This window comes from Ambystoma mexicanum, chromosome 2q, assembly GCF_040938575.1.
Source record: "Ambystoma mexicanum isolate Mex_15411 chromosome 2q, UKY_AmexF1_1, whole genome shotgun sequence".
Classification (NCBI taxonomy): Eukaryota; Metazoa; Chordata; class Amphibia; order Caudata; family Ambystomatidae; genus Ambystoma; species Ambystoma mexicanum.
This window is the reverse complement of record NC_090924.1, coordinates 79276006-79298419: the sequence shown is the minus strand read 5'-3', so window position 1 is coordinate 79298419 and position 22414 is coordinate 79276006. Positions and strand designations below refer to the sequence as shown.

General features: G+C 44.0%; 1 protein-coding gene across 2 annotated transcripts in view; it reads right to left on the bottom strand.

Annotated features, from left to right (window-relative positions):
* XPO6 (exportin 6) overlaps positions 1-22414 on the bottom strand; it is a 1073945-nt gene that overhangs the window by 662746 nt on the left and 388785 nt on the right. For both annotated transcript variants that reach the window (XM_069646882.1, XM_069646883.1), the window contains exons 7-8: positions 21882-22338; positions 18427-18553 (exon numbers count right to left, since the gene is read on the bottom strand). In XM_069646882.1, coding sequence (XP_069502983.1) covers positions 18427-18553; positions 21882-22338 — 584 coding nt within the window. The remainder of the gene's footprint in view (positions 1-18426; positions 18554-21881; positions 22339-22414) is intronic.

Genomic DNA, 22414 nt, shown 5'->3' with positions numbered 1-22414 from the left:
GGCAACATTAAAATATGAAAGTATGCATCTTTCATGCCCAGTGTTGTCATGTAATCTCCCTGTGAAAGCAGAGGGATTACCTCCTGTATAGTTACCATACGAAACTTTTGAGGTTTGACAAATTTGTTTGCTGGGCGCAAATCTAGTACAGGGCGCATGGTTAAGTCCATTTTGAGTACAAGGAAGTAAACTGAATAAATACCTTCCATTACCTGGGATAGAGGCACAACCTCTATAGCTCCTTTTTCTAGTAGTTGGTCCACTTCTTGAAGAAGGATGGCGAGGTGTTCTGGCGACATGCGTCATCCCCTGGGGGGTCTGTACGTAGGGGAACTGTTGAATTCTATACAGTAGCCGCGGGCTATGGTTGATAGTACCCAGCGGTCTGATGTTATACCCTCCCATGCTGGAAGAAAGGATGTTAACCGACCGGCGAAGCATGGGAGGGGACCCGAATCTTTGAGTCATTTGGTGTTTGTGGCTTGGGAACCTCTAGGGGTGGGACCCCAACCTCTTCCCTTGCCACGACGCTGTCCTCTTCGGTTATATTGTCCACTGGTGCCTTGGTTAGAGGACCAGTTACCTGCAGAGTATTGCTGCTGCTGTTGTTGCTGCTGGCGTTGGCCTAGAAAAAAACGTTTGTTGCCATAACCACGTTTGTTGGGAGGCCTTGAAATTTGATCTAGTGTCTCGATTGTGTCAAATTCCTAATTTGAGGTCTCTAGTGCCTCATCCACCGCCTTACCAAAGAGGTTTGCATCTTCTATAGGTTTGTTAATAAGAAATGCTTGTGTTTCAGGTTTAAAGCCTGAATTACCTAGCCATACATGGCGTTTGAGTAGGATACCTTGGACTAGGGAACGCCCAACCGTCTCTGCAGCATCCAGAGTATTTTTAATGATGCTTTGGTTGACTAAGGTCCCTTCAGTCACCGTGGCTAGAAGGCGAGTACATAGGGGTTCCGGTACCTCCTCAATGTCCTTACGTAGTTTGCTCCATTGTGCATCTGCGTAACTTGCCAGCAAAGAGTTGTTGGCAATTCTTGCGGAAAATGCAGCTGAGGCTGTAATCCTCTTTTCTGGGGCATACAATTGTTTACCCTCTTTATCTGGTGGTGCCTCGCTAGTTGACAGCGGGACCCCCTGCTCTCTTCCTGGTATTTGTAACCACTAAGCAGTCTGTTACAGAGTGGCCCCTGATGTATAACGGGTCCGATGGAGAAGGACTAAATAATTTTTCTATCCTCGGGTTGACCCCTCTGATCAACGCGGGAGTGGATAGTGAAGGAATAATTTGTCTCTTTACTGAGGCGAGGAGGGGAATGGTTTGGCTAACGGGGTTTCTCCTTAATGATCTTTTCTACAAAGCCGATGTCAGGAGAAGTTTGCCCGGTCTCGATCTCGAAATGCGCTGCTGCCTTGCGTAGGAGTGTATTAAAAGGTAGGTTGATCGTCTATAGGAGATGTATTCCTAATAAGTGAGTCCTTGGGTGGGGACAGGTTTATGGCTTCAGGGTCTGAAAATGCTGATGGGGACTGCCAGGGCTGTGAAGCGCCTTCTTCTGGGTCTTCTCCGAAGCCCCCATCACCCATATTCGGGTGGTCTTCAAAACCTTCCTCCTCTAGGTTTTGTTCCCCTTCATTGCCTAAGAATTCGTCATCCTCCTGAAAGTGGGGCTCCTCTCCAGTGAGGTCATAAATCTACATCCTCTTGGGGGGGGATCAAACAGCCTGGGGTACTTGGCCCTGGGATCCTCCTGAGGTCCCTCCCTTGATCTCTTGGGTGTTGGAAGGTTCTGAGTCTCCATAAACCTCTCCATCTTGTCCATACAGAACTGGAGTCTCTCTAGGGTTTCTTGAGGTACCCCGGAGCGGTCAGGGGGAGAAAAGGGAGGGCCTTCCATTAGAAAACGCTTCGACCTATTCCATAATGTTGAAGAGAGGTTCCCCTCGCCTTCTGAAAAGCCGTCTGGTAGGCTAGGCGTCCCTCTCAACGGAGCGGGCGGTTCCTGCCTTCCTTCTGACCTTTTCAGCGTTTCCCAGGCCTTACGATCAGTACCCGACGTCTCTTTTGCCGTCCGTCTCTGTCTATCGGTGGAAATAATCCGCGGCAGGATCTCGACAACTAAACTGTCTGTCGAGGGTACCTCCGGCGTCGACGTTACAGGCGTCGCTTGCTCTACGCCGACGGGCGCTCTCTGCTGGTGCGCATCGTCTGGCGGTTTAGTGGTAGCACCCTTATCTGGCGGTAGCCCAATCGCTAGTCGCGTTTGCGAGGGGGGCTTCAGAATCTTACGGTCTGAGGAGGCCACTGGTAGGACCTGCGTCTCCGTTGGCTCTAATGCTCTCTTCGTCTTCGACGAGGAAGAGCCGTGGGTTGTGTGTTTATTTGAGTATTTTCTCTGTGCATCCTTGTCGCCGGGGTGTTCAGCCCCATAAGCAGGGCGTCAGCCGAGCTTGCCGGGAATGGACGAGGAGGAGCGTGAACGCTCCTTAGAGAGGTCTACGACTTCCAAAACGGACATCGGGTTGTCACATTCCTCGTCACTTTCTGCGGCGGCGGGTGATGAATCAGACCTAGAAATGGAGTAGGCTGCCCACCTCTCGACCCTACGGTCTTTCAAAGTCTTCGGCTTAAGGAGCTGACAGGCCGCACAGCCGTCTTCTTTGTGGTCATGGGGCAAGCAACGGTTACACCGTTTATGCTAGTCTTTCCAGGTAAATTTGCCTCGAAACGCGTCAAGCCATTGAAAGTGGAATTTCCATCAACTTTTGATTATGTTGACATTATAATGTTGGTCTGTAATTTCACCTGTCTTCACTACATTTTTATGTATAAATAAATGCTCACTTTATCCCTGAACACCTAAAAAACAAAAACCATTGTTCCTCTGTTTGAAGTTATAAATATTGTCGAATCAATTCTCTAAAGAGTGCTTAAAAACGAATATTGCAAACTATATCCTTAAGAATCTACGCCCTTGTTGCGTAGCCTTAGAGTGTGCAGAGGACGGGAGGACTCCAATCTTGGGTCCTCTTCCCTTGCTCTCAAAACCTAAAGGGTGTCCTCTCCATAGCTGAGGAACATAGTGCATGTGACAACAACCCCGAAGGAAAGGGAGGGGAAAGGGAAAGGCATTCTCAAAGAGAAACAAATGTCCCACAACCCCACTCTCCCTACTGTATTTGGCCGTCGAGGCCAGGCCACGTGTTCGGCGAACGCCGAACAAGCTCCTCCGTCGAAGGCACCGCCGTCGGAGATCTTGATAGACGGTGAGCAGCTTTGCAGCTACAACGCCGAAGGAGGGATGTAAGTAATAATATAAGTTAAGGGCGACCAAAGGTCAAATAAAGTTTTTTGCAATGTCTCTCGAGGAGCTCCGCGTATAGGCGACCAATATCTGGGTGGAAAAAACAATCTGAGGGACCTCCACGCGTGAGGGATTGTGGGTACACTGCACGTCACTATAGGGATAGTGTTACAGACACGCCTTGTCGACGTCCCCTTTTTGACTACGAAAAACAAAATGCAATACTCCACAGTGACCACTGGATGTCAGACTATGCACAGCATGTGATTCTAAGCAGATTAACAAACATCAGAAATATATTTACTTACTGAGAGATGACAGTTTGACATTGCCGGGAACTTCTAGTTCCGGGTAGTAATGCGATTGGTTGAGGGATGACGATGGGATGACGTACAGGCATGTATGTGCAGCCGTCGACGTTGGGTGCTTTTCTCTGGATTCCAGTAATACGCCATTCAATATTACGAGCGGGATAGATTATACAGTAATTGTGGGTTGATTGAGGTATATGGTAGCTGGCTGCAAATGGGAACATTGAAGATTTGTCTAGTCCAGGGATTGGAGGCTGTCTAAGGGTCACTCTCAGGTAAGGCAAAGTGACTGTATAATGAATGTGTAAATGTAGGAGACTTTCAGGTCATATTCATTGGAATGTATACTCTGTCCTATTCTTGCACACTCCATCCTCTCGTTGCATCTTTTCGCCACGTCACAGGGCTGAATGACTCTTCCAATATCTTTATAATTTGGCTTTCATGGGGGTACTTGGTGTGGTTTTTGTGCTTGGTAACCAAATATAGAGAAAAGGAAGTACTAATTCACATGTTCCCAAATATATTGCCCGAAAACATTGAATATGAGGTTATCCCAAACATTTCGTAGGAACCCCAGGAAAATACTTTTGGAATATATGTGGACACATTGTCTGTTCTTGCACTGCTATTTTCTGATTTGTGCTAGTGCATTATCTGCACGCCAAATACATTCCTGTGATATGCATTTAGATCAATTTTTAAACAAGGTTTATTTGGAATATGGTTCTTGAGTATGCTTATCTAGTGTACCAAAAGAATTATTTTGTATGGTTTTTCTTGTAGTGACAATGGTTTAGCATGTTGTGCACGCTTGAATGCGGTCGCTGCTGTGTATTTAAATAGATGCTTTGTACCTCGGTGTAGAATATTCATCACCAATGTTTTGGTTTGCACCTGGGATGCAGGGGATGTGATATGGATATTGCTCCACTAGTGTTATTAGGAAGGATTACTTGTGTGGTTGATACTTTGTCCTACAATGTTGTAGGTGTGACAGGAATATTAGCGGCAGATGAGTGAGGGGCACTTTTCCGGTGTTGGATGAATAGAAAGGGGATAGGTTTTGATTAAGGTTAGGGGGGTAATTGAGATTTAGTTTAGTATCAGTATCTACTACCAGGTTGATTAGTTAGCTGGGGGTCTAGATATTAGGATGTGATCAATGTTAAACCTATCCTAATTTCCAAAACTATGGATTTGTGGGCAAGATTGAGGGCTAGACTATACACTAGTTGGTAAATGTTTATTTAATTGGGCTTTCCCAGTGAGGTAGGTCATCCTGGTGGGAACTTTATGTGGTTATTGTTCTTGGTAATATAGAGAAACAGAATGTAATAATTCACATGTTCCCATTGGAAGCAAAATATACTGCCTGGAAAGGATAAATCTGAGGTTGCATGGAATGTATGTAGGCATATTTTCTGCTCTTGCACTGCTATTTTCTTACTTGTGCTAGTGTATCCACTCTGCGCCAAGCACATTTACAAGATATGCATTTTAATCCTTATTTCAACAGGTTTATTTGGTACACTTTATATGGTTGGCTCTTGAGTACATTCATCTAATGCACCAAAATAATTATTTTGAATGGTTGTTCTTGTAGTGACAATGGTTTAGCAGGATGTGAACGCTTGAATGCCTGTTAGGGAGAATTCTCTCTCTAGGCTGAATTTCCTAACCTAGTGAGTCCCCCAGCAGCTTTGCTGGATTTCTGGAGTTTGTTTTTTTCTCCTGCCAAGAGTGAGACTCTTTTTCTCCCACTCTTGGACATGATTTATGGTGTTCCTTTGACTGTTAATGTGTTTTATGGGCTATGGGGTCCTTTACTCCATAGGGTCTCATGTGTTTTTACTATGTGTGTTACACAGCACCCTCCGTGTAGTGACACAGGGGTGTCATAGTGACAACCCACCATAGACTCCATACCCTGGGACGGACTGACTGTCTCCCAGGGCATGTAAAGTCACCATTGGCTTGACTAGTCCCAAATTATTAACAGCAACCAGTACAAACCATCATATTGTGGACGTACTGGTCGGGGCAATTCGATTGCCCCAGGGTCTGTTAGTCGAGGGGGCACGTCTCCGTCCCCCCTGATCGAGTTTTGGCTGGTGGCAGTGGATACTACTTTTTATATTCGACCGCGAATGTATCCCTATAGGATTTTCCCATTGTTCGAGGCTACCAACTTTAATTATTTAATTCTCATAGCCTCGAACATACCGCTGGTTTATTTAATATTAATTCACTGGTTGGTATTTTTTGCCAGGACTCTATTCTAAAATGGCGTTTGTGTTCTCTTCTGTGACTCCAACCCAAGTCGAGCCCTTTGTTCCACTTTTTGGCGGGCTTCTCCACAGAAGCCTCCAAAAGTGGCGCCACTCTGTCTGGGTACCACAGGGGGTGTAGGAGGGGGTTTAGGCACGCTGGACTGAGTTACCTGGGTAACTCAAGTCGCACTCTCATGTGATTGGCCCAAGTGGTGAGCCGGCCGGCTCACCACTTAGCATGTTTGATTGACAGCTAGGCTGAGTGAATGGGGGTGTGCTGCGAATAAGCAGGGCTTTGGGGACTGGACCTTCAGAAGTCGCCACAGGACCTGAGAATCCGACGAGGGAGAAGCTGAGCTGACCTACCACGACGACACCACCGGTGGAGCCCTGCAGAACCGACTCACCACTTCCCGACGACAGAAGATCTCCCGGCTGGAGAGGCTTCTTCACCTGACTGGTGGGCACAACCAGTTTACCTTCTCTTCGCACCCCAGACCGGCTTGTGGTCGAATTGCCCGTGCCAAGCACCCGGCAACCGATAGCCACTTACCACTGGACCGCGAATCAAAGGACCGCTCCTTTTACCTGAGAAACTCTGCGGCTGGTTTCTTCCCTGGCAGTGCAACGGACTCCTGTCTTCCTCCCCGACGAGATCCTCTCTTCCCCCGGACGAAGCACTGGCTTGCATCCGCTGCCAGGAACAACTGCCCCCGCTGGAGTATTCTCACCACTTTAAGGTACAGTGTCTGCCAGGCCTCCCTTTCTAAAGATTGCTACACGGTAATAATAACCCCTTAACCTTCTGGACTGGGCTGGCCGCCTTGACCTTCTAACTGGTCCCTTTCTTTGGTCCAACTCTTTTTTGAACCTTTTCAAGACTTTTGTGCACTGCAACCGTGTGACCTTGGACACATTTCGTTTGATCCTCTTAAAGTGGATCCAGCCTACTGAACTCTAACTTCACGGTTCTACTTTGCCTTCCTCTCTTGTTGTGTTCTTGTAAAAGTGTTGGGACCTGTTTCAATATATTCTCTGTTTTTCTCTTCCTTTTAAAACAAATTATTAGAGTGCCATCTGCGTTAAGCGCTCACCGCTGTCTGAAAATAAATGGGGCTTTACTTAAGACTTGTCTGATATTCTTCTAAGGGAGTGTATATCTTTTAGTGACCGTGTTTTTGAATTGCTTACTATTAGTGCCTGTGTGTTTTTCTAGATGTGGTTTTAAATAAATAATTATATCTCTTTTGCACCAATCCCTGGTCAGTGTTTACTTGTTCTACTGCATTCTTTTGACCTATTGTGACTGCTCTGTATACTCCCCAACTCTTCTTGATGGAAGTCTGACTGCTCAGCCACAGCTACCAAATGAATCTGTGTGGTACAGACTGCTACCAAGTGGGTTTACTGCCAAACACCTGTAGTCTTAAATCTTTTGCAGTGGTCCCAGAGGGAACTGCACAGGTTTCTGCCTAACAATGCCGTAGTTGCTTTTGTATTTAAATGGATGCTTTGTGCCAAAGTTTTGATTTGCACCTAGGGCGCAGGGAGTGTGATATGGATATTGTTCCAGTAGTGTTCTTAAGCAGGAACACATGCGTAGTGGATATTATGCCTTGCAATCTCATAGGTGTGACGGGATTAGTAACAGCAGGTGAGTGAGAGGCATTTTACCGGTGTGGATGAATAGAAAGGGGATATGGTTTGATTAGGGGTTAAGGGAGTAACTGAGACTTAATTTAGTATTGGTATTGACTACCGGGATGATTGGTTTGCTGTAGGCCCAAGTATTAAGATTCTGTCAATGTTAACTTTATCCTAAATTCCAAGAGTCTGGATATGTAAGATAAGACTATACCTCATACACTAGATGATATTGGAGGATGATGAGTTGATGGGGTCGAGTGGACCGGAAGCAATACATTAAATGGAAGTAAGGAGTCTTCAAGGGTGACATATTTTGAATGGTGTAAGTCTACAATGAATAAATGGGCGGGCGCGGGACAGTCCTTTTCATTGCGATTGTAGAAGGGAGGTTCCAGAGATTTGGGTTGTGTAAATCCAAGAAGTTGTTTGTTTGTGTTTTTTTCTTTTATTATTTTCTTGTCTTAAGTTTTGGTTACTTTGAATTGCTAGGATTCATCACAGGAGGGGTACACGACAGTCCTCTCATGGCTTCCTCCCATAAGAGGAGTTTAAGAGTGGTTTCTTGGAATGTTAATGGGGCCAACTGAGCGAATAAGAGGAAAATGATTTTGCAAAGATTAAAGGAATTGGGGGCGGATGTCGCAATGCTCCAGGAGACACATTTATTGGAAGTGGATGTTGATAAGTGGAAAAGAGAATGGGTTGGCTATGTATATTGTTCATCCTTCACTTCTAGTTCTAGAGGGGTTTGCATTTTGTAAGGAAGAATCTTCCGATTACAGAAATGAGGTGTGAAAAGGATCAAAATGGAAGAATTGTTTGTGTAAATCTGAAAATTCAAGATGTTGCATACTGTATTTGTAATGTCTATGCTCCTGATGGTTTTTAATGTTACTCTGGATCCGCCGATGGATAAAAGTGGAAATACTTTAGACAATGCGAATAATCTGAAAAGAGAAGCCTTGAAGAAATGCATGGTCGAATGGAATCTTTCAGATGTGTGGAGATTGCAGAACCCTTTAGTTAAGCAATATACCTTCTTTTCTGCAAGACAAAGTGTATTCACGGATTGACCTCAGGCTTGTGTACAGTCTTTCAAAGGAGGTGATATTAAAGCCATCCTAATTTCTGACCATGCACCGATCACTTTTGAAATGAAACTTACTTTTCCTTTACCTAAGTCAAACACTTGGAGGATGAATGTTACACTTCTTGATGACAACGTTATAGTGGACAAAATAGTAAAAGAAGCAAGGTTTTTTTTGTGGCTCAAAATTGGACTGGAGAAGTGAAAGTCGAATTTGTGTGGGAAGCCTTCAAGTCTTACACGAGAGGAATGTTGATAGGCCTGTCGAGCAAAAAGAAAAAGGAGAAAGACACTGAGATAAAGAAGCTGAATGAGGAAATTGAGACTCTTGAAAAAGAAAACATGCAGAAATTCACTATGTGCTCTTTTGATTCTATGCAAAAGAAAAAAGAAAGGCTAGAAGATCTACTTACTCTTCAAAGGCTGAAAGACTCCTATTCAGAACAAGATGCAAGTACTATGAAAATGGTGAAAAATGTGATCGACTTCTTGCTCATCGCTTAAGGATTATGGAGAATGAAAAGACGATTAATGCTATAGAAAAGAGTGATGGGATAATGACCTTTTGCTGCTGCAGAAATTAATGATACTTTCAAGGAATATTATTCCAACCTATACTCTTCAGAGGTTCATATGACTCAGGAGGAGGTGAGACATGTTGTTAACGGTTGTCATTTGCAAAGTATATAGTCAAAATACAAAGACACCCTTGGGAAAGACTTGAATGTGGAGAAACTCAGGACTGCTGCTGGCGCATTAAACTCAGGGAAGTGTCTGGACCCGGATGGTTTGCCAGCTGAACTATATAAAATTTTCCCAGAAGAGGTTTTTAATCTTATGTTGGCCATGTTACACTCATCTTTGAATGATAGTCATCTCCCACAGTCTGAGGCATGCATCGATATCCGTTTTTTGAAAGAAGGGAAACCTCCAGTCAAAACAAGTAGCTATCGGCCAATAAGCTTGTTGAACAGACAAAATCTTTGCGAAAGCCTTAGCTTTGAGAATGGAAGCATCTCTGTCGGATATAATTGATCAGAGTCAGACAGGTTTTGTTAAAGGGAGGCATGCCTCCGATAATATGAGAAGACTTGTTGACTTTGTTTGAAAGCGCTTAAGTAACATATGGAAGACGTGGTGGTGTTGTCGTTGGATGCGGAAAAGACTTTCGACCGGATAGAGTGGAAATATCTCCTGGCAGCCTTGGAAGGTTTCGGATTTGGGAAAAATATAATAGACTGGATAAGGCTATTATATTCATTTCCTACAGCTAGTGAGAACACTAATGGTCTGGACTCGGACAAATTTGAACTCAAAAGCGAGACAAAACAAGGCTGCCCCCTGTCACCCATTTTATTTGTCATTGCAATGGAGCTCCTTGCTGTGAAGATAAGAGAAGACAGTACAACCGAAGGTTTCAATATGGGGAAGCTTGTCAAAAAGTTTGGCTTTACGCTGATGATATGCTACTGGCTATCCAAAATGTTGAGTCTTCCATACGAGCGCTTATTGAAAAAATTGACATTTTTCACAGGGTTTCTGCAAACAAGATCAATTGGTCGAAATCTGAGGTATTGCCGGCATCAAAATCATGCTCGGCCTTGACAATTAGGAATTTTGCTTTCAAATGGTGTGCTGAGAGGATGCGCTACTTTGGGATCTGGCTCACTAACAATGTGTCTAAAATGATGGAGGTGAACTTCTCACATGTTGTCCAAAATATGGAGTCAGACTAAAAGATGGAATGAGTTACGATATGGGAGAGTGCATGCAATTAAAATGACAACAACTCCAAGAGTTAACTATGTGTTGAGCATGATTCCCTTGCTGATCAAAAATGCTATCTGAAGAAAATGGAAAACTTGATCCAGTCCTTCCTGTCGGAGGGTAAACAATCACGTCTAAAACAATGGAATCTACAACTTTCACAAGAATATGGTGGGGTCTGGGGGGTTCCAGACTTTGAAAATTATCATTTGGGGCACGACATTTGGTTCCTTTCATAGAAGAGTCATCTGATGTCTGGACAATGGCGGAAACAAACAGATCTTCGCCACTCTCTCCCAGGGCAATTCAGTCTACGGTGGATGGAACAGGATATAAATCATCTCCACCAACACCACAACTGCATTTGTAAGGTCATGTTGGAAGAATCTCTGGAGAAAGAGCAAAAAGGATGTTTCAGACTATGGATTTATTCACTCTGGTTAAATCCAGACATTACATTGGATGGGAAACCTCTTTTCTGGTCGAACTGGCTACTGGGCTTGGCAGTGCAGTGGCTCGGGGATCTTGAAGAGGGAAAATGGGTCAGCTTTAAAAGATTGAAGCTAGTTAAAGGTCTCAAGGATCACACAACTGGGAAGTATAGGAAGCTGAAAAAGCTCTGGTGAACAAGATTCGAGATGGATGCAAGAGTTGGCATGTATGGCTGAAAGAATATAAATCTGAAGGAGGTATGGCTTCGAAGGTGTACAAAAATCTTGATCAGTATAAAGAACCAAATAAGATTTACTGTCAAAATGGTCAGACATAATTGTTTCAGAGATGTCGGAGGGCAGATGGAGGAATCTGTGCAAGAATGTGGCTCTAACATCTTTGAATCTAGGAGAAAGGTGTAGACGGATCAAAATTTTTGTTTTTTGGACGCCACAAAGATTGCATGCAAGAGGTTTAGTTGATTCAGGTGCCTGTTGGAGGTGCAAACATGCTAATCGGACTTTTGAACATATGATTTGGGACTGTTATGCGGTAAGATCTTTCTGGAGAGGGGTCACTATGAAGATGAATGAAGTTCTTCTGATAAATGTGGATTTTTGATTATACGAATGTAATTTTGGGAGAAGATGACATGGTGGAAGATCTCTTTTCCACAGAGGAGTTGGTTTTTCAGGGCGTCAAATTCAGCCAAAAAAATCATATTGAGAAAGTGGAAAAGTGAAGAAAGACTGAAGATTTCAGAGTGGGTGGATGATTTAAAACAAGTCCTATATAGGGAAAAGAAAATTAACTTATTTGATCAAACACGGGGCAGATTTTTAGAGTTGTAATATTGCTGTAAGACTGGTGTGGGTTAAAACTGTAATGATTCCTCTTTGTGGGGTTTTTGATACCCTAATGGTGATGATCCTAGATGTATATTTTTGTTCATGTTAAGTTTATGTGCTTTATGTTGGAATACATATAAAATGTATAAACATGTAAATAAAACCTTTTTAAAGAAGTATGCATGTCTCTATGGTGCTCTATCCATCTTTCCCAGCAAATGTAACCATATGCATCTCTTCATATATATCAATCTATCTATTGAGCATTCTCTATCCATCTACATTTACTCATCTTCATGTATGCATCACTCAATATCCTTCTATCCATTTAATTGTATACATCTATCTCTCTGTCTACAGCTATCTACCCCTCTCTCTATGCATCTGTCTACATCTCTATCCATATGTCTGTGGATCTATGCTCACTTTTTGCTAATTCTGACCCCCAGACCGGTCGCCCTCACAGCCACTGTATGTATGTCTGTATTGTGTATTTCACTGTATGTAATGAAAGCCTGCTATAATATGCCAAGTGCAGACTCAAATACCCCAATAATACCATTACATGGTTGGTAGATCACCACATTAAGAGTAAAGCCCCAAAAGGTACACTGCCAAGTCCCAAAGCACAAACGCCATACCTTACCTCCTGCCCCCACCACCCAGTGCACTAGCCCCATACCCAACATCCTATTCATCCCCAGTGCATAAGCCCCATGTAATCCTGCCCCTCCAGCACCCTGAACATCATGCCCCTTACTATCAAGAGCACATGTCCTATACCTGACATCATTCCCACTATCACAAAGACAGCAAGCCCCCACCACACCCTCCCCTCTCAACCAACAGCCAGAGCAGAAACCCAGTACTGGGCACCTATTAGTGCTGAGGCCCGGTTAGAATGCATTTCTAAACTCTGGCATGGTGGACACAGTGAAACACCAAGAATTCCAATTAGACAGTATTATGCAAAAGTACACTATTATAGGCCCAATAACAAAACAATGAATAATGTAATGCACTAGTAAAACACTACACTATATATATATATATATATATATATATATGTGTGTATACACACACACACACACACACACACACACACACAGGAGTCCGTGAAAGTGAATAACTCCATCAGCACATACAAAGGAAAGGGGTGAATAACCTTTGTAGCACCAACAATCTCCAGAGATGGCAAACCTAACTTAAGTCCAGCCTTAAGATGAATGGAGCCTTGTGTTCATTTGTGCGTAAAGTTCTCTAATACTTTAGAGAGTAGGAAAAAGTTAGGGGAAGAATTCTGAAGGGGTGAAACCGGTTCCAAGAGTTAGTTGAGGATCTGTTACGATGAACAAAGCGTTTCCAAAATTTCAGAGGGCCTTAGTGTGCATACACTACCCAAGCCAACAGAAAGGCCAAAACAAACCTTGAATGTATAAATGTGTTTAGATGAACAAAGGGCCACCAGTAAGTGACTTCCCTACTCACCGCCCTTAGCTCGGTTTTGGTCCAGACTTCGCAGGTCTAAAAGGTCGTCATCAGAAGTACGATTTCCCACCCTTCCATCAGAGGTACGATTTCCTGCCCTTCGTATGGCTTGCAGATGCACAAGCGCTGCAGGGGCTGATACAGGACTGGTATGGGACATGAGCTGCTACTCTTAAATCTGGTGAAGAAAACACAAATGCAGCAGGACTCTGGGCACTGGAAGGAATGTGGGAAAACCACCTTCAGCGACCGTCACTATAGCACAGCGATGTAAGAGGGCCAAACTCTTACAGTATAAGACAGCCTTTTGTGATAACAGCATTCGACAGAAGGGTGCTTTGTTGCATAAGCTGGGATTCCCAAAGTCTCGTGTCGAAACTCAAAACGGCGACTCTCCTGCACAGCAACCTAGGCTCAAGCTGGACAGCCCACTGGCTGGCCCACGGACACTTCCCAACAGGCTCACTTGCAGGGTTACCAGAACACGCTGCAAGTGATTGGTTTCGCCACTCCAAGGGTTCAAAGCGCATTCACAGGTCTTCTCAGGTCAGGCACAAAGCAGGGCTCCACCAGGACAACAGGATTTGAGTGGCAGACCTCTTCAAGTGCGTTTCAGGATCACCCTTTGTACTGAAGGGATACTTGGTTCCCTCTTAAGATCTGCTGGAATTAATGCAGGACCCCTCCTCTTATCCACAGTCAGGCAAGTGCTCACACCCAGTCCCACCAATGGCAAGATCTGCACCATGTATGCACACCAGCAGTGGTCCAATCAGGGACCACAGGGGTCCTCATGCTCTCACGCACACCAGACATGCTGGCACCAGTAGTGTGGATTGGGACCAGACACTCCCACCCCACCTCATGGGTGCTTACAAACGTTTCTCAGTACCAACAGCCTGAAGGATGTGTCAGTGTTAGGCAGAAACCTGTGCAGTTCCCTTGGGGAACACTGCAAAAGATTTAAGACTACAGGTATAGCAGTAAACCCACTTGGTAGCAGTCTGTACCACCCAGATTTACCTGGTAGCTGTGGCTGAGCAGTCAGACTTCCCTCAAGAAGAGTTAGGCAGTATGCAAAGTATACACAATATGTACTCAAACACAATAGTACAAGCAAACACTGACCAGAGCTTGGTTTCAAAAGTATATAGTTATTTATTGTTAAGTACACATACGTTGAAAACACTCTAGCAATATATAGTAAAACACTTCAAACACAGTTATATGGAAAGCAGTCCCAACCCTTATTCCTAACTAGACAACTCTTGGTTAACACCACATAATTCAAACAGAGGTGAGTGCTTAACTTTAGATGACACTCTAGTAGGTTCAAAGAAGGGAGGGAAAAAGAGCAGAATTAGGATAAACACACCACTCTAAGGTCGAGAACACTTTCAGTAAGCTCAAGGAAGCACAAAGTCACAGGTGAGCAAGAGTCACTAGGCAGGGCCCACTCTTAGAGCAGACAGAGCGAAAATGTGCCCAAGATCACACAGTTATTAGGGATTCAGAGTCTTGCAAAAGAGTTCAGAAAGAGTTTAGAGAGGCATAGAAAGTTTAGCCAGGGTGTCCTAGGCAATCCCAGGTTTGAAAGCCGGGGGCTAAAACTACCCCGTACAGTCGGTGGCAAGGGAAGCCAGGCGGAACACGGTACCTTAAACAGGAAGGATCCTCCAGCGGTGGGAGTTGTTCCAGGCAGTGGCAGCAAGGCTCGACGTCGGTCAAGGAAGAAGAAGATCTCGCTGAAGAGCAGAAGAAGAAGGTCGTTGCACTGCCCGGGAAGAAACCAGCCGCGGAGTCCTCCGGTTAAAGGGTTGTACCGACTTTCGCGGTTGTGGTAAAAGTGTGGTATTCCGGTTGCCGGGGTGCTTGGCACTGGCAAGGCGGCCACGAGATACCTCGAAGAAGCGGAAAGAAGGTGAAAACTGGTTGTCCCCACCAGTCAAGGGAAGGAGACACTCTGTTAAGAGCTCTCCTCGGTCGTCGGGAAAAGTGGTGAGACGGTTCAGCAGGGCTCCACCGGTGGAGTCGTCGTAGCAGGTCGGCTCAGCTCTTCCCTCGTCGGATTCTTAGGTCCTGTGGCGACTTCTAAAGTTCCAGTCCCCAAAGCCCTGCTTTTATGCAGCAAACCCCCATTCACCCAGCCTAGCTGTCACTCAAACATGCTAAGTGGTGAGCCGGCCGGCTCACCACTTGGGCCAATCAGGACGGAGTGCGACTTGAGTTACCAAGGTAACTCAGTCCAGGGTGCCTAAATCCCCCTCCACCCCTCCTAAGTACCCCAGACAGAGTGGCACCACTTTGGAGGGCTTCTGTGGAGAAGCCCGCCAAAAGTGGAACAAAGGGCTCCACTTTGGGTCAGAGTTACAGAGGCGAACGCCAACGCCATTTTAGAATCAAGTTTTGGCAAAAAATCCCAACCGGAGTTATAATAATAAATATATAAACCGGCGGTATGTTTGAGGCTACCGTAAATAAATAAATAAATGTGTTAGCCTAGAACAATGGGAAATCCCATAGGAAAATATTCGCGGTTGAATATAAAAAGTAGTTTCCACTGCCACCAGCCAAAACTCGATCAGGGGGGACGGAGACGTGCCCCCTCGACTAACAGACCCGGGGGCAATCGAATTGCCCCAGCCAGTACGTCCACAATATGATGGTTTGTACTGGTTCTGTTCAGGATTTAAGACTAGTAAAGTCATTGGTGACTTTACATGCCCTGGGAGACAGTAGTCAGTCCCAGGGTATGGAGTCTATGTTGGGGAGTCCCTAGGACACCCCGGGGTTACTGCACAGAGGGTGCTGTGTTACCCATATCACAAAAATACAGGAGGCCCTATGGAGTAAAAGACCCCATAGCCCATTCAACACAAGGTTAACCAAAGAAACACTCTTCAAACATGCCCATGAGTGAGGGTAAAAGAGTCTCACTCTTGGCAGGAGAAAAAAAAGAAACCCCAGAAATCCAGCAAAGCTGCTGGGGAACTCACTAGGTAGGGAAATTCAGCCTAAACAGAGAATTCTCCCTAACAGTCAGTTCCCCCATAACAATGAGCGAAAGATCAGCGGAGTGCAGTTGAAGGCTGTGCACCACTCTAAAAAGTCAGGCCAGGATATTAAAACAAATTAAAATAGTTTGGGGGTCCATGGAGGAAAAGCTGCTTCAAGAGAAATCTTTTCTAACGGGCGTCAGCACTTAAGTGCGTTCCCCTTCCGTTGTATGCTGGCTTTCACCAGAACACTCATGTGTGCGTGTAGTCTTGTTTGAGAAAATAATTTAACATAATATGCGCTTGTAAAGGGTAAAAGCTTTTCTTATTTTTTATGTAGAGGTCACAGTTGAAATAGGAACATCATAGTTTTCATTTCTGCAGTTAAGCTAAAAACGAAAGCTAAGACGACCTTGGAATTTGAGTTCTCAGTGAAGAGGCTCTTTGCAAGTTGCCCCTGAATCCCTTGTAGTAAAATTTCAGGATAGAATATAGTAAGTTAGCTCAAAGAAAAGATGGACTTGAAACAAACAGAACGGACGAAATTCAAGTTTCTATTCATAAGAGCTGTCGAACAAGAACGAGCTGCATTGTACACTGCTAAAATGGAAAGTCAGCAAATCATGCAAGCAAAGTTTTCGGTATTACTATAATATTTATGCAAATGTGTGCTTGACGAGAAGCTATGTGCTAAATTGACCTTCAATTTGACGCAAAGACAGCCCATTTTTTTTAATTTAAATATAACATACAGAAAAAGATTTTTATTAAAAACCCTTTAATTGCATTACTTATTTTGTCAATGGGTACAAAAATATTTCTTTCCTTTCTCAAATTTACATAGTTACGTCAGAAATGTGTGTATGCCATGTAAACCATCTATCTGCCCGTCAAGGGGATCTTCAACCAGAATTGGAGTTTTGCCATCAAGAACTGCACAATGGTTAGCATCTTCTGGGACAATCGACCTGCCGTAGTTTGCCCCTTTGAGGTGCCAGTCATCCGAACGAACATGAGAGCATTTATTCAATGAAGACATGCGACTAGCAAATGTTGTCTACGTGCAACAACACTTTTTTTCTCCAAAACGGAACTCTGTGGGTTTCAATTGAAATTAGATAAAACATAGTTGGCCCATCAGTTGGACCCACTGAGTGAAAACATATTCCCAAAAGGCCTCCTTTTCCCGGAAGTTGGCCTGTCGGGAATGGCTCAATCCCAAAATTGCACATAAGACCAGGAAAGAGCAGGAGGGGGCAGAGGTTGGGGTCAGAGGTTAAACCTGGCAGATGGAGGGTTGAGGAAAGAGGGGTAGGGACCAGAAGACCAGGGGCTGCTTGGGTGTCCCCTGCATGAGTCGAGGGAGTGGGTTCAGGAAATAGGGCAGGGTACACACACGGGTGGGGGCGGGGGGTGTTGGGAGTATCCAAGCATCAGAAGGCGGTGTGGGCAGTACAGCCCCACACAAAGGGTTTCCTTCTAATGTTAAAGATGGACCTGGGAAACTGTGCGTCAGCAGAAATGGCCAGCAAGGAAAACACAAGGTACCAAGCATTAAGATACAGACTGTTCTGCAGTGAAGGACAGACAGCCTGAAATTGCATGCCACATTTTATATCTGTTGGACTAATAGGTAGCCTGAACTTTCGAGAAGAGAGTAGACAGCATGCATCAAACTCTACAGGACAGCTAGCATCAGATTTCATAGGTAGGGTAGTGCTTGGGGTGTTCCGTTCAGTACTTTGGAACATGCTCTGCTCCCATACTATGGGAGAAATTTAAATATTGGGAAGGAATAAGCGCTCAGCGCAGTACAACAAAATATTGTACAATCTTTTAAAGTTTAAAAATACAGACATACACATTCATATCATTCTACTGGGTCTAGACATAAGTGAGGGTCTACCCATGGAATGGACTGGTTGTGAAAAAGAGGTTTGGCTAGGTTAACTGGGTGGCAGAAACCAAAACAAGTAAATTTGACTCCATTATTTTGCAGTCTATGCCACAAAACACAGACCTTGAAAGGAGTCGATGACCTCTGAGTTTGTAAAACAAAATCAGTATTTAAATTCAAATCAGGTCTATTTTCTTTGAAACCAAGTGCACATGTGAAACAAAATGTTACCTATAAAATCAAATTTAGGTTGAGTAATTTCATTTTGATTGGTTCCAATTGTTTGCTATCCAGCTGCTTTTAAAACATTTCAAGCACTAAAGAAACTGATTTGCAACAATGGCAATACCACCGCATGCTGAGCAGGTACCTGATGAAACGTGTATTTGAATAGGAGAGCCAAAAACTCTACCACTGGAAACTGTGTGTTGGACTCAATCCTCCGTAAGTGGACACTGACAAAGAGACGCAGGAAGTCTGTAAACTTCTCGACATAGCTACAGAATAAGAAGAAAAGAAGAAATCATTTAAGCAGCAAATAATTGAAGCAGATAAAAAGAAAAATGATTACTCATTCATAGATCCCTTTGCATTTAAAGAAGAAAAACATAGGCAGTGTCAGTCAAAAAAAAATAAAGCCCTGCAACAATTACCTACAGGACGGGAAAACCTTCCTTCCATTAACACCTGAAACATAGCAGAAAAGACAAACTAGTCAAAAGCAACTTGTGCCATTTAAAAAACAAAGAAATGGAATCAAATCACACCGATTAATGTGCCTCAAGAGAACACGGTAATTTCCATTGGTGGAACAGGAAACCGCTAACAGAAGTGAGACAAACTCACTCTGCATGGCATGAGCGTTCCAAAGCAGGAGGAACAAATGATTCTGCATTAACAGACAAATGTGCTAGATCCACTTTTAGTGAAACATAGGACGGTCGCGGACCCAGCTCGAGAGACCCTATGTGAGGGAGTGGGAAGTAGTATCTCCCTCATGGAAGGTGGTTCTGAAGTCTTGACAGCCACAGGCTGCTGCAGCCTTCACAAGGCTGTTTGACACAAGACAGCGGCACAGGACAATGACCAAACTCATCCACTGCTTGTGCTAACACTAATTTTGACAAAAGTATAAAATAGCACTACCTGTGGTTGTACAGTTGCAAGGGAACACACCAAAGGAGAACTAGGGAGACAGCCGAGTGGATAAGCCAAGACAAATACAAGGGATTGAACTGGCAAAGTGAGCTGCATTCTGGCTCCTCCTGCCTGGTAGAAGTTCTGAATCCCCTAATGCACAGGAGGAATGCTAGGCTTAGCCCTAAACTGCAAAATTAAATGCCTATAAGAGACAAAGAACCAATGTGAGGCTATTTGTATAATGTCTTGAATGTTATGCTGCACCATTAGTTGGTTATACGTTTTAGCACTATCTGAGATTCAAGTAAGAAAAAAACAGATGAAAACGAATAAATAAACAAAGATCCTGATCCTATCATTCATCATATAGAACTTCCAAAACTCTTACAGGCCAGGAATTTTTGCAAGGTCTAAAAACACCACACAAACCAAACTTGCAACCTTTCACAACAGAAATGCCCCTTTAAGACCCGACTCTTTTGCACCATCTCCCACATTTTATACTGGTGTTGTTCCACATGTATTCTCTTAATATTCATTATGCATTGGTATCAAGATCCCTACAGTGAATTTAATTTGTTAACATTTAATTGTTGAATTGTCTGCTATCACATGGAAGAAGCTGTGGATATCTTGCAAGTTAGTTGTACTACCATACACCCCAATCAGTAACACTGCACTTGTTATTACTCAGAAACCTCTTATGCATTTTAGAGATGTTTGCGAATTTCTCTTCACAATTTAAATAGAACTGTTCTGCGAAGTTTAAAGGTGGAGTCCCAGTTCCCTACAGGCACCTACTGTGGTCTAAAGCATACCACTGTGCATTGGAAACATCAATCCTAATTACAAGACTGCATGTTTGCGGTGTCCACACATAACTGAGCCATCCAAATGATGCTCATGTCATTAGGGAAAAGGAACAAATGTTTTGAGATGGTCTAAAACTTACAACATAATTATTCTTGAGGGTCAAACACAGTTACCCTAATTGTGAGCAAAAGCAGAAACAATGGCATCCATCAACATGATAATAACCAGCATCTACATTCTAGACCAGTTAACAAGACATTCCAGGCTTTTGCTAATATTTACATGAACATAGGGTAGTTAATACAAAGAAATATGTAATTTTATTTATGCTATGAGAGTCTGCTGTACGGCAGGCATCTTTATACAATGACTAAAAAATACAACCAGCCCACCCGATTGGTCAGAGCCATGACATGATAAACCAGGGTAATAAAGACAATCCAACAAGGGGGAAAGCCTTTGGAGTATCACCTAAAGGAAAATAATGCAAGTATGACGAGCACACAGGTCATCAATGCCAGAAAAGATACACAAATGTCAGAGCACGTGCCAACAAGCCAAATTATTGGCATGACCTCTGTATGATGACTTCCCAATAATCATTACCATGTCTTCCTCATTATTTTACGAAGTCTAGACAGCAACATGCAGATGTCCTGTGCACTAACTAGTTTCACAACTCTACCGCAGCAACCAAATTGCTCAGTTATTACAATACTGGGATCCCTGACAGAGTGCCATTGGGCAGCAGAACCAGCTTCTTTAAGTGCTGGCAAAAGCACAAGGCACAAGACTTATGTGGTACTCCATGTGAGGCCATCACAAGGGCCTATAAATATAGTGGATGCTACTTTCTTCTACAAAGATCTCATAAACTCCATTCATGTTTCTCTAACCTAGCATGAATAACTTCATACTGTATTAATGCTAGAACTCACCTGAAAAGCAGACCCTTCTATATTGCTATAATATGAATATTTCACAGCTCTGTAATGCAACTCGAATGATGAGTATGACCCAAGCCACATGCTTGTATTGTAATAAGGGGACCTGCACACTGCTCAGCTCCCTTTTCGGCTAGTCAAGTTTTGGGGATATTCATGCTGCCATCTACTGCTCCTCAAGCCTTACCTTCAACGCTGCAGCTAGTCCAATCTCACGACCCTCACATGCTAGTCTTGAAACATGGAAAGATCTCACAGGAAATAGCCCCAGCCAATCGAAGCCATCACACGTCCGGTTCCTCCGCTGTGGCACCCAGTTCTTCAAGGCTGGACTGCCAGTATATTGAAATAACGTATTTAAGTCTGCGTTTCATCGCAAATCCAAGCAGCAAACTGCTCTTTAGTCTTGCATGACACATTTGGAGAGCACAAAAACTCTTGGCATGTACGAATTAGAGCCTGGACATCCTTAACCTACCCTTTAGGCATGCTTCCATCTTTTCCACAATGAAATAAAAGCCATAGATAGGAGGAAGATAAACAGGAAGATGGAATGTTTCAATTCCTTTACCTCAGGTTTCCTCTTCTGGGGGGACAGTGGAAAGTCGCTGCCATGGCCGCTGTAGGTACCTTTGTCATCGCCTTCTCCACCTTACACCTGTAGTTAAACAGCAGGGACTGGCAGAGGGGTAGAGGAGGGCAAAGAAAAGGTGGAGGAAATACAGGCCTATAACATAACCCTACAATTGCATAGCTGTGCAACCTCTAACTTTTCAAGAAAAATACCTCACTGACTCACCAAAACCACTTACCTGCTAGCATGCTTTTTTTTACTGACACTGCTGAAATCAAAGGAATTTGTCAAGGGCGGAAAACAAAATCAGAGAAACCTGACATGATTGTATAAACAATATCCTCGGACTCTCACCTTTCATCCAGTTCCTCCATCCTGCTTTTGGCAGAGTTGGCATTGGTCTCCCGCGTAATTTTCTGCAGCAAGTAAAATGTCTGCTGAAACATGCGCAGTAGATAGTCCTCGAATTCCAGAGGCACACAGTTTTTGGACACAAGTTCATTTATGCAGGACATCGCTAGCACGCCGAGTCGACCTCGTTCTTGCTGCCAAGGACAAGGTTGGCTGCTGCCATTGACAGCTGTTGCCATCTTTCGAGCACGTGTGTCGCAGCCGAAGCGGGCAAAGTGGAAGATAGTGGTGAGAAGCGAGGGGGTAATGCTGGCGGAGAGAGGGATCCAGCTAAAAAGGTGAGCCAGGCACTCCAGGACAAGTGAGCAGACAAACTCACTTTCAGCATCGAGGCTAGGTATTGGCTGATTCAATAGTTTGGCTACACTAGGCGTCTGCAGCAGGCTGTTCAAAAGGTCCCCTAAAAAACAAATAGCAAGGTCAACAGTTAGAATCACACCGCCATTTTGCCCAACATATCGCAATGTTCCTACTGT